Source organism: Mirounga leonina, unplaced genomic scaffold (assembly GCF_011800145.1).
Source record: "Mirounga leonina isolate KUSES-001 unplaced genomic scaffold, KU_Mleo_1.0 Mir_151, whole genome shotgun sequence".
NCBI lineage: Eukaryota > Metazoa > Chordata > Mammalia > Carnivora > Phocidae > Mirounga > Mirounga leonina.
This window is the reverse complement of record NW_023270377.1, coordinates 2,664,058-2,679,453: the sequence shown is the minus strand read 5'-3', so window position 1 is coordinate 2,679,453 and position 15,396 is coordinate 2,664,058. Positions and strand designations below refer to the sequence as shown.

Sequence of the window (15,396 nt, the reverse complement as noted above, 5' to 3'; positions counted from 1 at the left end):
CAGCCCGTCTGGGCAGGTTCCTACCTCAGTCTCCTCCCCGTACAATGCCACTTCCCCAACCAGGGTCATTTCAAGGGCAAGAGAGCACAGGAAAGATGCCAGGAACTACAAAACGCTGCACACTAAGCAGCCGGTGGGTCCCTATCACGGGCCAATCCGAGATGCCAACGATGGTTTAGTAAGGAAGACCCAGACCGTATCCAGAAACACACACAACCCCTGAAGGGTCAAGAATTGCTCAAAAGTAGTAAAATAAAACACTAGGAAAAAAAAAAGAAACCTTTATTTACAACCATGGGAGTCCCACAGGAGTACACGAAACACACAGAATGTGCACACACACACGATGAACCTGTGAAGTCAATACCATGCCGCGCTCCCGGCCCCGCCGCGCCCTCGCTGCCCCGCCAGCCCTCACGGGGACCCTATCCGCACCACCATCACAGTGACGTTGTCCGCCGAGCCCCGCTGCACCGCCTTGTTGGCCAGCCTGTTGCAGGCAGCTTCGTAGCGGGCGTCCATGGTGGGCTTCCCTTCCCGGCTCTGGATCTTCTCATCCTAGCGGGCAGGAGAGGGTCCCCTGTCACCCTCCGAGACGCCATCTCCACGAGGCGGCGCTGTTCCCCAGCCACCGTCAGAGCAAGGCAGTGAGTCCCTGCGGGGGAGCTCACCGGGCAAACGGCCCCAGGCTCGCACCCCAAGCGCAGCTCCCACAGCTGGTCCCCGCTGGTGAGCTCTCTTACCTCCAGGCAGGACAGGATGAAGTTCACCGCTTCTTCTGGCGTGAAGACCTTGAAGAGGCCGTCACAGGCCAGCAGAATGAACCTACAGCACGGACGAGAAATATAAACGGGCCGTGGCAGCAAACTTCATAAAACAGTGTGACGATGGAGATGAGCTAAATACTCGAAGGCTAGGACATGAGCTTCCCCACGGTGTTGAGGCAGAATCCTCCTTGTTTGCTCATTCTCACACCCAGGTCCTGGTTTTCCTCCCCTGAGGGGCACTCACCCAAAAATACTGATCACACGCTGTGCCTGGAACCCAGTAGGCACAAGGCCGGGCAGGCTCCCGCCCCTTCCAGTTTGGTGACAGACCCCGAGCGACCCGTCCCACAAACCCACGACGACGACCCCAAGCAGGGGCGCTCGCACAGTGCACACAACAGGGGGCCCGGGGTTCAGAAAACCAGAGGGGCTGGTGGAAGCGTCCCAGGCCCCCAAGGTTGATAAGAGCACAGCGGCCGCGTGGGCCAGAGGCACGAGTGGAGACTGGGCAGAGGCCGAGCAGGCAGGGCCAGGGGGCTCCCTCGCACAGCACAGGGGGCAGGTCTAGCAGGGGCTCCTCACTGAGGGCGTCCCCTGGCTGTGGCCGGGCAGGGCGCCATCTCCATGGGCACCTGAGCACGGCCACCTCTTTCTCCACCTAGCCCGGCTCTGCTTCAACACCACCCCTGGTTCTCCGGCAAGCATGAGCTAAAATTCAGACTCCTCAGCGCGCGACTCAGGACCCTTCCCAACCCGTCCCCAGAGCACCTGCTGTCACTCCTCCATCACTTTCCAGAACTGGCATCTGCCCGGCCTTCTGTCCCACTGTCCCACTATAAGGGCTCTGTGGGTTTTCCCTCTGCCGGAGGGCCCTTCTCCTTCCTCCCACAGGGATGTGGCCCAAGTCTCCCAGCACCCCACACTCCCCTGACACACGGTGCCGGAATCACCCACTCATGTGTACCCTCGCCTACTGGACCGGGGAGCCCCTGGGTCTGTCCGTCCTGCCCCGCCAGGCCCGGGCAGTGCCCCTGACAGGGCCTCCCCCACCCACACCAGGTTCAGGATCCAAACTACAAGTCGGGAAAAGAACAAGACCCCGTGCCTTTGCTGGGGCGCTGCTACCTGTCATTGGGGGTCAGCTGGCAGCGTCTGATGTCCGGCACCGAGGTGACCCCGCAGCGCTTGTACTGCCCGTCCCCGATGGAGCGTGACACCTCCAGCACACCCAACACACGACCGTCCCTAAAATGAGGGAAACACAAAGACTCCATCTGACAGATCGCGGGTTCACGAGACTTCCAGGCAGGTCTTCCAGGCAGAGCGAGGGATGGAGCCTGTGGGGGCTGCATCATTAACCAGCACACGGTCCCTGCGCACTTCGTGCTGCTCGTCAGCGCCCTAGATCAGGAACGTCCCTGCTGTCCTCGGCGCCCCAGCCCCGCAGCACCCTGACGGAGCAGCCCGCAGCCTAACCTGCTGATCTGCCCGCAGCCAGGCTGGACTTGACGGGACTGGGCTGCGGCCTGGCTTTGCTTCGGTTTTGTTTTTGTCCTAAAGCTCCTTCAGGTGATTTGAGCATGCAGCCAGGATACGAACGGCTGGACTGGACTAGAAGGATTTGTATTTACACCAATTCAGACCTGGAAAACCCCTGGAAGCACCTAGTCCCAGATTCTGAAGCAGGTTTTCTTTACATGGGCTATGGATAGGATTCACTTTAAACTGGATTAATTGTAGTATTCTGCACATTCAACTTCTACCCGTTCTATTTTTAAACGAGGCATCCAGAATGGGGAGGCGCCCTCTAAACAGGATGCGTGTCATCAGGGTTCTCTGAGCAGGGGAGAGAGCCCCGGCTCGGTGCCCCCAAGACCAGTTCTGGCGGGCCTACGTGCTACGCGAGCTCGGGCAGCTGCAAGCTCGCAGGCCCTCAGCCCTTCACGTGTGAAACCAGAGAAGCCACACCACAAGGGACCTGAGTGCCCGGCAAACACCAACGCTGTTCGTGGAAGTCTGTGGAGGTTTCCCAACGGACGAGAGCTCTGGAGAGGCGAGGCGGACGGACGTGTGTGGTAGGAAACGCCGCCCTGGCCTGGGCTGCGCGCTGGGGTCAGGATCCAGCCTGGCCGCCGGCACTTCAACGCGGCCACAAAGTCACCCTCCCAGTGGGCACACACCCGCTGGCATCTACGGACAGCCGAGCAGTCTTCTCAAGTACAATCAGTGAAAGGAACAGCGAGAGGGGCCAGAGGACTCAGGAGCAGAGCCGAAGCCCAAAGGGTGGGGCGACTCTCAGGAAGCAGCACCAAGCACAAGCACCGTGAGAACCCAACGAAGGGCTCCTTCAGTGACCAAGTGACGAGGTACTGGGCGTGGATCCCCCCCACCCGAGTCACGAAGCTGGCTTGCTTCAACAAGACTGAGTGGCAGGTCCCAAACACCCGTTCGTGCCGCAACCCGGTAGAGAGAACACGAACCACTCCTGAGCCGCACCACAGAAGCCAGCATCGTGCTCCCCGCCCTGCTGGAGGGACAGGGGACAGCGGGAGTTCACGGAACCGCAGACCCAGGAGAAGCCAGCCATCTGTATTTCAGAGCACGGCAGGACAAGCTGACCGCACTCGGAGTCCTTCAGGCCCGGCTTCCAGAGGAGAGGAAATGCACACAAGCCACTTCAATGACCCACGAACAATGCAGGCAAACGGGCCACTGGTGACCCCACACGACCGCCGGCCTCCCCCGCCGGCCAGCCCGAGTGCAGCCAAGGGTGACTGTGCCACACGGTAAGTGGGAGGAGGTAAGCCGGACGCTGGGTTCAAAGACACTACAAGTAGGTGGGGGAACAGGAATTTAGACGAGGCGGGCGAGAACCCAACCCCCGGAGTCCTTCCTTCCCGTGTGGCTGTGTCTGCGACCAACCTTCACACAGGCCGGCCTCACATGCGCACACAAAGCTAATAGGGCAAAACGTTAACTACTGAATCCAGGCGGTTGATGTTTTACTATTTTAAGTTTTTTTCCGAAAAACTTTCAAACGAATGCTTTAATGACACAAGTGGAAGGGTGTGGAGAAAAACACCCAGCACGCCAGCCCAGGCCTCCGGTGAGGGACAGACCAGAGCCTGGCCCTGCTGCTCGGAGCCCCCAGCCCTCCTGCCGTGAGGGGCCCATCGTGAGCCGCACTGTCCAGTCACGTCTCTAAGGCACCCAAACCCTGCTCTTAATTTTGTGCAGACTGGGAAACAGAAAATAACTGCCAGCCATAAGACTGTCAATGTCAAAATCTCTCCACGGAGTTCAGGCAAAAGCAGAATTTTAAAGTTCTAAGAAACTTCTGGACAAACTCAGAGTTCTGACTGCTCCCCAGAGAGCCCTCGGCACTACCGGCCAGAACCCGGCTAGCCAGAGTGAACGACGGGGACGAAGCTGCCGTTCCAAGGACAAGCAACTACAATCTTACACGGATACCTTACTGCTCTCTCATCCCAACGGAACAATATCCTAATGGTCAAGCTGTAAAATGAACCAGAAGACACTCTGGCCAAACTCCTAGCACAACGTCCTTGAAGGGGAATTCTCCTGCGGTACAGAAAAGACATTCGCCTCCAGCAGCTACCTCAGGGACGCGGCAGATCCAAACCAGGGCAGGCATGCGGTCGTCAGAGACACCTGGAGAGGTGAACTGGGGCCGTAGACAGAGCCAGCCAGGCAGGGCCCCCTGTGCCAGGAAGCCCAGGGATGCTCAGCACGCGCTACAAAGACCTACTGTCTTCACCACTTCAGATTTTCTCTCTGGAGAATTTGCCTACAACTGTAGCTTATTCAGAGTAGTATTTAAGAAAGTTCCTAATCACAGAGAAAATGTTGCAGATGGAGAACTTGAATTTGAGGCAGGCTTCCTCTTCTGCAAATGCAGGGAGCCATGTTTCCGGTACCGTCTTTTGCTCCCACTTGAACATAATGTGAAATCCTATAACATCCATTCACCTGCTTCTCCAGGTTAGACCTCGGACAGTCTCATCTCGCTGCAGACTGCATCACATGGAAGGTTCTACCCGACCACTCGCACAGGGGACGGCCCACCTCCCCGGAGTGCCCGCCAGTCCCCGTCACCTGACGTTTCCTCCAGCCTTCTGTATTCTCATTCGCTCTTCGTACTGTGTGGGATTATGCTCCTTGCTGAGGCTTAAGGCTGCATGCTTTTGACTCTCCTCATTAAAACGACACAGGATTGCCTGGGAACATGGAGATTACAACAGTCAGGAAACTCAAAGTCGCCAGCTGAAGACAAGGCTTAACCATGGACTTTCAGATTCCACCTCCTGCTGACAAACCCGAGTTCAGAGACTCAAGCAGCAGAGGAGCGTCCCGGCAGCCAGGGAGAGAAGCCCTGTTCTGCGTCTCCAGTCTGGAGCTCGCACCGCTGGCTGAGCACCGTGCCCTTCCCCCATGGGCTGCTGTCTTCTCGCCTGGGACACAGAAGGGAGGCCCCTGCCGAGGGTCAAAGCCCCTCCAAGTGGCACTATCCCATGAGTCTACAGGAGGCAGACACGGGGGCGGAGGGCGCCGACCACACTGGCCTCCATGCGCCCCACCGTCATGTCTGCCGCATGGGGACTTCTGGGAAAACCTCAGATTTCCAGAGAAGGAAGCCGAGGCCTGGAGAATGGGTATCGTGCCTACAGTCATGGAGCAGAGCCAGCAGAGCAATGCGGATCTGACTCCAGAGGCTTTTTTTTGGCTGATTTTACATGTTATTTGTTACGTTATTTAGCCTAAACACATGTGCACCTGGGACCATCTACTAGAAAATCACCAGAATATAAGACCCACTTGTGCAGGGACTGCCTGTGATGTTCACTGCTGCACCCCCAGGGCTGGGCATTTATTTAGAAGTCACTCTGTGATGGGGGTGGGAGCAGCAGGTCAGCAGAAGCCGCCTGAGCGTGGGAAGGGTCACTTCGGCACTGTGACTACTGACGGAGCGCAAGACTCGCTGCAGGAGGTGATGGAAATGACCGTCAGGTTCTGAAGGGGAGCGGGGAGCCCTGCCTGTAGGGTGCCGCCCTCCAGCTTGAAGTCACTCCCCACAACTGGGGCTGGGACACAGGTGTCACCATGGGACACGTCACAGTGGGAAACTGGGTTTTCTTCCCTTGGCCATGTGGCCTGGGCTCTGGACAAATGGCACATCACCTAGCACTTCTCCCACTACTTTTGACTTTTTCTGAAATCACAATGACTTTGGGAGGTCAGAGAAACGCAGCTGGGAAATACTTAAGCGCCTTGCACACCAATGGCCCACAGCCCCGAGACAGGCGTCACACACACTGCCCAGGGTGTCAGTGTGCCAGAGAACAGACTGCCTCGGGCGTGGCTGCCGGTCCCCCACCCGGGTCGTCGACCCTGCAGAGGCCCCAGCAGCAGCCCCACAGGACAGACTTCACCCCCGACTAGCACACACCCGACTATCTCCGAGGTTGGCGATATAGAGAACGTTGTCCACGGCCAGAACACACGTCGCGGTGGAGCCATCCTTCCAGGCGGGCTTCCTGCAGGGAGACACGTCGGAAGTCCAGTCACCACCAACATGCCAGCAACTTCGAGATGCACTCCAGAGCTGACTGGTCAGTCAACGTGGCAAGTTTCTCAAGAACTTTCTTTTTTACTGTTTCAGATTCAGCTACAGTTATGAGAGCTTACTCAGTGCTAGGTACTTTTCAGACAGTGAGCACTAACACTCGGCTAAAAGAAGACCTAAAACGCGTTTAACGAAAACCACACACAAACACATACCCACCACTCATATATCTGTATGTGGTCACACTTACTGGCTTGAAGCTTGTTTAAGAAACTCTTCATCAGTATGCTTGAAAGTGTCCAAAAGGCATCTCTTCACGGTTTTCTCTACACTGATTACATCTCCTATTACAGAAAAAACAAGACAACAAACTCTTAAGAGGAAATTCTCCTCTTGCTGCCATTTTGTTTTTGTACTGTGACCAAGAACATCTCTACTTCCTCGCCTGCAAGGCAGGCTCATTTGAGTCTGGTCTACAGTCTCCCAAATACACACTCCTACACAAACATTCCACACAATGTGCCATCACGCAGACACGAAGTCCTAGGCCAGCACACTACTTGGCCACCACCTGCTCACCCCAGAGCCCACTCTCCTTGGCCCCACCTTCAGAGAGCCACTAAGGATTCTTTCCAATGTGGCTTATCTTCCTGATTTACACAAACAACAAACACCAAGATGGACACAAACCGATTTAGTTCTCAGTCCCACCTTTAGGAAACTTCCTGATTAAGTTCTGATGCAAATTCTGTGCAGCAAACTTTGAGGCTCGAATTCCTCCGTGACCATCAAAAACAGCGAAATACGAAACCCGGGTACTGGAAGAATGAACTGACGGTTAATGAGATTTTCACAAAGATCACGCCTCTCCACTAAGACCTCTAAATCCTTTTTTTTTTTAATCTTATTTACGAGAGAGTACACATGCGCACATGGGTGGGGGAGGGGGAGAGAGGGAGAAGCAGGCTCCCCGCTAAGCAGGGAGCCTGACATGGGGCTCGATCCCAGAACCTCAAGATCATGACCTGAGCTTAACTGACTGAGCCACACAGGCGTCCCAAGGCCTCTAAATCTTCTCTCAAAACAGTGAGCATTCACAAGACAGAGGATGTCCCCTGGTAAAGACACCACATTGTCACAAATGAGAAAAAAGGACACAGCATTAACTGAGACAAATGCTGAAGTAACTTTGATGGTATTTTCATTTTTATTTTTTTTTTAATTCACTGATTTAAGTAATCTCTACACCCAACATGGGGCTCAAACTCACGACCCTGAAATCAAGAGTTGCACGCTCTACCGACTGAGCCAGCCAGGCGCCCTAAATTTTTTAACTTTTAATTTAAAAATGCCATGAAAATAGGGGTGCCTGGCTGGCTCAGTCAGAAGAGTGTGCGACTCTTTGATCTCCGGGTTGTGGGTTTGAGCCCCACAATGGGTACAGAGATTACTTAAAAATAATAATTTTAAAAAAAGTTGAAGACTCACATTTTTTTTTCAAAAATCAAGATCTATTAACTGATCTTTCACTGAAGACTAGAACTTTTTTCTATTTAAATTGGATTTAGTTTTATAAGCTAACACACTGATAAAGCAGTTACTGATCCAAGACAATAAAAAATATCTAAGAGAGCAGAGGGTAATTCCAGAACTGCTGCTCAGACTGATCCAACATCTAATTCTCGAGGCCTATCTCACCACTCTTATCCTTATTCCCCTTCCAAATTTTGCCAGAAAATGTGCATATATGGAACAAATGTCATTCATGATTTGAACTGTTTTGAGAAGAACGAACAAAAATGCCTATGAGAGATGACATTTTCTGTGCAGAGCTGCTTTTTCAAACATGGTTTGAGTTCCTTTTCAACGGAGACATCCTGAGCCATGAAAAACAACTTCCTATGGTTCCTAACCCTGAACCGTTCTCATATGCATGGTACTTGCTCAGTACGGTTCAGTGATCCCAGTGAGGTCCCCTCCCCTGGGGCTCTCCAGAAGTCCCTTTCCTGGCTTCAAAAGTAACCCCAGAGCACACTCCAGGTGAGCAAGGGCAGCCTAACAACAGTGAGCACATGTACATACACAGTCCCCTCCGCAGAGGACCAGGTCCCCTGCAGGGACCTTACTTCCTCAACTGGACAAAGGCCTCTGGCACCAATGGCTCAGCACACTGCATGTTAATGGCCACCTGGTGTCAGTTACTGAATGTAACCTACACATCACGTGATTATGGAAACCTGGTGGCATACAGATTATGTAATTATATAGTAGACACCTCATCGTATGTGTAAATGTAATGCACGTTCACTTACCTTGGTAGGACATACCCTGATGTCCTACCTTCTGGTGGTTTTCCTCCATGCCTAAAGCTTATCCAAAGGCTTCATTTTAGTTTGTGCAGTTGCAGGGAAATATTCCCTGTTTTTCTTCTCCTTGATGCCATTTCTGCTTTTCCTTCTCTTTTTGGGCCCTATTACACTAGCTCTCCTTGATCCCATGTGCAGCTGTAATTAGCTTTCCACTCTACCTACTGGCTCACAGAATAAGAATATTCTCTGCTGGAAGCTCTTCAGATACTGATGAAGAATACCACACCCCAAAGACCCACAATGTGGAGACTCCTTTCCCGTTTAACAGGTTTCTCAGCTTTGGCAGGAAGGACATTTGGGGCTGGACAATTCTCTGCTGCAGGGCTGTCCTGTGCTCTGTAGGATGTTTAGCAGCATCCCAAGCACCCCCCACCACCAGATGCCAGTTGCACACCCCTCCACATGACACCCAAAAATGTCAGGGAGGGGCAGCAGTGTGCAAAATCAACCCCAGCTAAGAACCCCTGACCCCGAACCAAGCAGTCCCATCGATAAGCCATTCTTTCCAGTAAATACAACTGAACACGGTCCAACCACCCAGTCAGAACAGAGACTTCTGTGCCAACCAGGCTTGTCGGAGCATGGACACTCACATGAGGGATGACGGGGGCCTACACTCCTCCGTGATATCATTCAGGATGACGTGGGCGTCCTGCATCTCCTCCCGCTCGCCCTTCCGCTCGGCCACATAGCCTTTCAAACCGAAGATCACTGAGGAGGCTAAGGAAAAGAGAACAAAAAGCCAATACAAAACTGTGCTCTTCCCTCCAGAAGCCCTAGTCCCAGAGCAAATGAGAGGGAACTCTGGCTATTTTACTCAGTAATGTCCTAACTGTGCACATAAAGAAGCTGTACCCTCAAGCCATCTAGCTCCCCAGCTCCCCAGCTGGAACTAAAATCAGACCACTGCTGGACGAAGACAGTCTCTCAAAGGCTGAACAGCAAAGAGGAGGCAACAGATGACAGTACGTTAGTAACCGACAGCGCCGGCCAAGGCATTAGGTCGAAGTACCAGAGCAAGGAATGTGCGGTCATCCCGAACCGGGCAAGGAATTATGTGCACATCTAGTCTTGTCGGTAACTACTGAGGGCACAAAAATTCCGAGTTTAAGGAAATGCTAGTAAGCAGAGTTTACCCCAAATGCCCTGTTGGACATCTGAAAATATCGATTTCCATGCCTGAGGCTGGTAAAGAACTTGAACAAATGGTAAGACAGTTGCTTCTACTCTGCCTGAGGAAGAGAAGGATGAAAGAGCCCACCGGAGGCACAGCAGTCTGTTTATATTTAACAGCTAAGGCTACGTTTGTTTGCAGACACCACAGGGCCACGTAACTACTGAAATGAACACTTTACAGAGCTGCTGCTGGCAGGCATCGTACTCCCGAGCTAAGGGCAGCGACGAGCTAAGCTGAAGACCCCGTCCTTACAGCGAGCTAGTAACCCTCTCGCGCCTCTGCGGCATGGGACGAAGTGGGCTGGTACAGTGCGTGAGCACCCACAGCTCCCTCTCTCTAACAGATACCTCTCATTTCGTCTCTACTCTGACAAGTTACATAGCTGATGACAAATTCCAACTGCTTTTTCCAGCCTCAGGCTCTCTCTTGGGACAGTGCCTACTAAGCTAGTCACAGAATTCAAGGTGCTCATCAACAGGCCGTGAACAGCAACAGGGAGTCAGAGAGAAAGTGGGTGCTCAATAAGCTAAACTGTTCACTAGAGAAGGTAAAGTCAAAACCACCTGGTGTTTTCACCCTCGAGGAACAAATGTAGGTTTTGTATCTGACCAAAGGTAGGATCACACACGAATGGGGAAAGTAAAGAGAGGAGGCAAAAGTAAATTTGGAAATCTGTTTGCAAAAAGGGAACCCTACCAGCTTCTTAAATATAGACACAAAAAGGAAGCGCCATAAATCAGAAAGCGGAGCTCGATTTTGCTCTGGGTTGTTTTAAAATATGAAGTCTAATACATTTGTTTTCAAACTGTCTGAAAACCTTTACAAACTTTCTTTTCCACAAGCTCTTCACTGCCATTCTTCTCTTCTTCGGGGGCTTTTCTCTTTGCTCCTTTCTCTTCATTCTTTACCGTCTGGGACATCGACGTGTCGAGAGGACCTGGACACAAGGCAAAGCCAGAGAGAGACAGAGCTATAGACTGGCAGGGAAGCCCCCAGACCAGGCCCCACCCCCGACCCGGGACACCACACGATGTGGCGCGTGAGTAGGGGCAGAGAGGCAGGTGCCGTGGTCACGACTACGACCTCGAGGGTGGGGCAGCGCGCCCGGGGAACCAGCGGGGAGGACCCCATTGCACACACATGGTGTCTCAGAGCCACAGGCTCTTATTTGTAAACAGGGAAGTTTCCAAAATCTGCCAAGTGACACATCCTAAACAAGTCAAAAAAGTAGTAAGTGGGGCGCCTGGGTGGCTCAGTCGGTTAAGCGTCTGCCTTCGGCTCAGGTCATGATCCTGGAGTCCCGGGATCGAGTCCCGCATCAGGCTCCCTGCTGGGCGGGGAGTCTGCTTCTCCCTCTGACCCTCCCCCCTCTCATGCTCTCTGTCTCTCATTCTCTCTCTCTCAAATAAATAAAATCTTTAAAAAAAAAAAAAAGTAGTAAGTGCCAAAAGGGGGTTAACATGAGGTAAATGTCAGGCTTTAGGAACTGTTGGTATCGTGAAAGGCAAAACAGGGCTGCTGAAGCCATCCACACTTGCAGAGGGACGAATCCGTCCTCGAAGCCGACGCTAAGAGCGCCTGCAGTGCGAGCCCGTTTTGGGCAGAGCAAAGTCTCGTTTCAAGTCCCAGTTCTGCCACTCATGGAGGTGTGCCCTTGAGGCAAGCTACTTAAGTTTCTTCATCTGTGACACAAGGAGAATTCTGTCATCTTGGAAGGTGACTTTAAAACCGATGGGGACAAGGTATGTAAAGCATTTATCATGGTGCCTGGGTCATCACGTATCCCATGGCAGCCCCTGTCCTAATAAAGGGGCTCTATTCTCTGCGTTTCAGTATGAAGACAGGCAACCGTTACTCAACTAGTGTTTGCCAGACATTTCTGAGCACCGAGGAAGAAGGGAAGAAAACATCCCTGCCCTCAAGAAGAGTCAATTACTTGCAAAAGGACAGACGTCTGCAACAGGAGAACCTAACACACAAGTCCCGCCCCACATAATCAGGCACATTAACAGGGAAAATTTCACAGATGTTTCCAATACACTTTCCCCAAAGGTCTCTCCCGTAGCCTGTCACTTACTGTCGGTTCCAGCTTTCCCAGTGTGTATGTAAAACAATCTTCCTCTCTTTTAACTTGCAAAACAGAGATATTTTTATAGCTTTGTTGTTGACTCCTGATTGAATCACAGTGTAGCCAGAGAATGTGGTCTGTACATGAAATCAATTCTTTGTTGGGACTTACTTTATGGCCTAGAATGTAGTCGATTTTTGTAAATGGTGACTATGTCTTCTCAAGAAATCCAATATATTGGATGCAAGGTTAGATTCTATATCCGAAAAAATCAAGCTTATTAATAATGGTGCTGAAATCTTCTAAGTTGTTACTAGTTGACTGTCTTTTGCCCTATGAAGAACTAAGACATAGCTATGGTCAATTTTCTTTCTTTTATTAAATCTGTTAAAAGCCCTGTTTCCACATATTAACTTTCATTATAAGAATACTGTCTTGGGGCGCCTGGGTGGCTCAGTCGGTTAAGCGTCTGCCTTTGGCTCAGGTCATGATCCCAGCGTCCTGGGATCGAGTCCTGCCTGTGTCAGGCTCCCTGCTCAGCTCAGAGTCTGATTCTCCCTCTGCCCCTGCCCCTGCATGCTCCCTCTCCCCCAAATAAATAGAATCTTAAGAAAAAAGAATACTGTCTTTATTGGGACAGTTTTAGCCTTAACTGTGTGAGAATGCTGTACGGTTTTAGTATGGGTCCAGAGGCCTGAAAACCTGAGAATTCTTGTGTAAGATGATTATAACAACTTTTTCTAAATACAGGAAGTATACTAATTTAATCTACACATTCTAGACTAATCCTGATTTTTATGTAATGAATTAATAACACAAAAAAATCTACTTAAAAAGCAGCAAATGTTTCACTTGATGACATAAGGAAGGTTCTTACACCAGAAGATAACTGCATATGAAAACAGACAGCCTGCATCCCCCACTGTCCCCTCCCTCTGTCCTGTGCCCCCTGCCCTGCCCCCACTTGGGGGAACTCCACGTGAGAAGCTCTCAGTCATATGGAGTAACAGATTCATCACGGTGACAACGGACAGGAATCTGCTCTGCTCTTCCCTCTACCTAACTGGGACGTAAAGAGGAAAACACATTTACAGGAACAGGTGCAACCAATGTTAACAGGCCTGACAAAAATGAAATCAAATCAATGAAGAGATTCTTGAGAACGTGTAAGGATTGACTGAAAATAATCAACCAAGGTCTTGAATTTCAAGAAAATTCCTGCACATGGTCTGTACCAGTCACTAAACCAGTGTCATTCAGATTTCATTTTCTTAAGATCAAAGTCTTTTTAATGTAAGTGCCATAAAAGAGAAAACTATCGGGTTCAGGGATATTAAACATGTTGTAACTATTTCATATATTCAGATACTTCTGCTGAATATATCTGAGTTTGTCAGGGACAGAGGCAGAGACATACTCTGAGATTTGTTGTTGTTGTTGTTAATAACAAAGTTCAAAGTAAATGACTGAACTCTTAATTCTTAAAGTTATTTGCAAGAGGTTGAATTCCAAGTAAAAAATAATCACCAAAAAGTGACGTAGTATATGATCTTTTTGCTTCCACCTGATGGTGCCTATGTATTTTTTATTTTAATAAATCTTATGCTGTACTTAATGTCATCCTAAACCCTGTTAAAATCTATTAATAAATACATTTTACGTAAGAATAAATTTTGTATGTATTATTCCCATCAACACACTGAATTTTTTCCCTACCACTTACCTGAATCACCACTGCTGGCTGGTGGGAGATCATCAAAAAGCAAAGGTCCCCCTGACCCTGAAACACAGCAGAACACTTAGTGAGCCCACAAAAGCTGGATGAGGCTTAAGTTTCAGAATCCATCCCACCAGGACACCAATGCAGGTCATTGAAATAAACTCAAAACCTCTCGTGTCAATCCAGTGGCAACTCATACTTCGGTAAATAATGTCTTGAACCTATTTTATTTTAAGGTCCTCTCAATTCAAAGGAAACAAATATCTGCCTGAAAGAGTTAAATCTTATTTCAGCTAATAAAATAAACACTCAAATGAACCAGAGAAAACTGCTCAACATTTTTACGCAGTTCCTCAGGGCTAGCGACTAGCGGATTTTTCTGCCTTACCTGATGCCATGGATTCAAAACTTAAGACAGTCCAACACCTAAAACATCTGTGTGTTGAAAATGGGGGAAAGGGAGAAAGATTCAGACAACTACAACCCCAGGATGACACGTTGACACACACCTGGGAGAGCCTGAAGACTGTACCTGAGTCAGTACTGCTGGCCGGAGGGAGGTCATCAAAAAGCAGAGGTCCCTTCTGAGCTTCTTTGCCTAGAACACAGAGAGCCTGCTTAAAGAGCAGTCGGTCATCAGCCAAGACAGGTGGTCAAAGGGGGAGGCCTTTTGAGATGTTTGCTATTCAAATTTTCTCCTCCTAGCTGTACCAAATTCTACAAAGTATCTTCTCAGTAGCTATTTAACACAGACGTTCGCTTCCAACAGTTACAGTCAACATAAATGCAATGAAACATGACCCAATGGGTGCCACTGGATATTCTGAGGAAAACAAGTATTTTTCTCGGTAATTTCATTCCTGCAAGCAGCAAACACTGAAAACCTTTTTTAAAAAAAATGAATCCTGGGAAGAAATATACTAGTTCTAGAGCAAGAAAACAATTATTTGGTCCCTCAAGATAAAACGTCAAAGACAGAGGGATCTCTGTCTGACCAAAGATCTACAGTCTTAAAAAGTCTGATTTCAATAGCATTCTGAACGAACCACCCACTAGAATCTCAAACAATGAGCACAGAGAAGGTGAGAGGCTGACGGAAGCAAATCTGCGTGAACTTGGCATCCCCAGCACAGTGCCCACTTAATTACTACCTATGGAGAAAATGAGGAATTTCAGATACTCCAACATAAACTCAGGAGAAAGCCAGGGAAATTTTTTAAATTTAAAAACCTGAAGATTTACACACCAAGAGGACTGGTCTTAAATGTTTTTTATTCAATTGTCCCTTTCCACATAAAATTTAACCACCGTTCTTCATTCTTCAGCTTTCCCCAAAATTTCTATTTAAGCTATTAAATATAGGGACTAGTACACAAGAAATGGGGGAAACAAAGGGCTGAAGATGTAGGCGTGCACATTCCCATCCTATGAAGTTTGTCCCACCTCTTGTTCCTCAGAGTTTGAGTACAGAAATGTGCTCATTTAAAAACCAGTTCAACTGTATGCTCCAAAAGGCTCATCTATATCGACCCTTTGCCTCTATGTAGAAATGAGCTGGGTATCAATTCTACTTTTTTTCTTTTTAAGATTTATTTATTCATTTGAGAGAGAAAGCGCACGTGCATAAGCATGCGAGCAGTGGGAGGAACAGAGGGAGAAGGACAAGCAGACAGCACTGAGCGCAGAGCCCCACAGAGGCCAATCCCACGAC

General features: G+C 49.9%; 1 protein-coding gene across 1 annotated transcript; it reads right to left on the bottom strand.

Moving 5' to 3' along the window:
- Positions 1-265: 265 nt before the first annotated feature.
- Positions 266-15,396, bottom strand: ILKAP (ILK associated serine/threonine phosphatase). Its single transcript, XM_035006759.1, has 11 exons — positions 14,074-15,396; positions 13,689-13,745; positions 10,715-10,834; positions 9,314-9,440; positions 7,063-7,169; positions 6,602-6,695; positions 6,235-6,322; positions 4,884-5,005; positions 1,893-2,012; positions 744-825; positions 266-558 (listed from the first exon to the last, which is right to left on the bottom strand). Exons 1-11 carry the CDS (start codon positions 14,081-14,083, stop codon positions 415-417), a joined length of 1,071 nt encoding a protein of 356 aa, XP_034862650.1. The 5' UTR covers positions 14,084-15,396; the 3' UTR covers positions 266-414.

Coding starts and splice junctions, on each gene's coding strand:
- ILKAP (XM_035006759.1), bottom strand. Junction 7,170..9,313: donor AGGCCCCCGTCATCCCTCAT/GTGAGTGTCCAT, acceptor TCATTCTTCCAG/TACCCGGGTTTCGTATTTCG. Junction 5,006..6,234: donor CCAACCTCGGAGATAGTCGG/GTGTGTGCTAGT, acceptor CCATGTTCCCAG/GCAATCCTGTGTCGTTTTAA.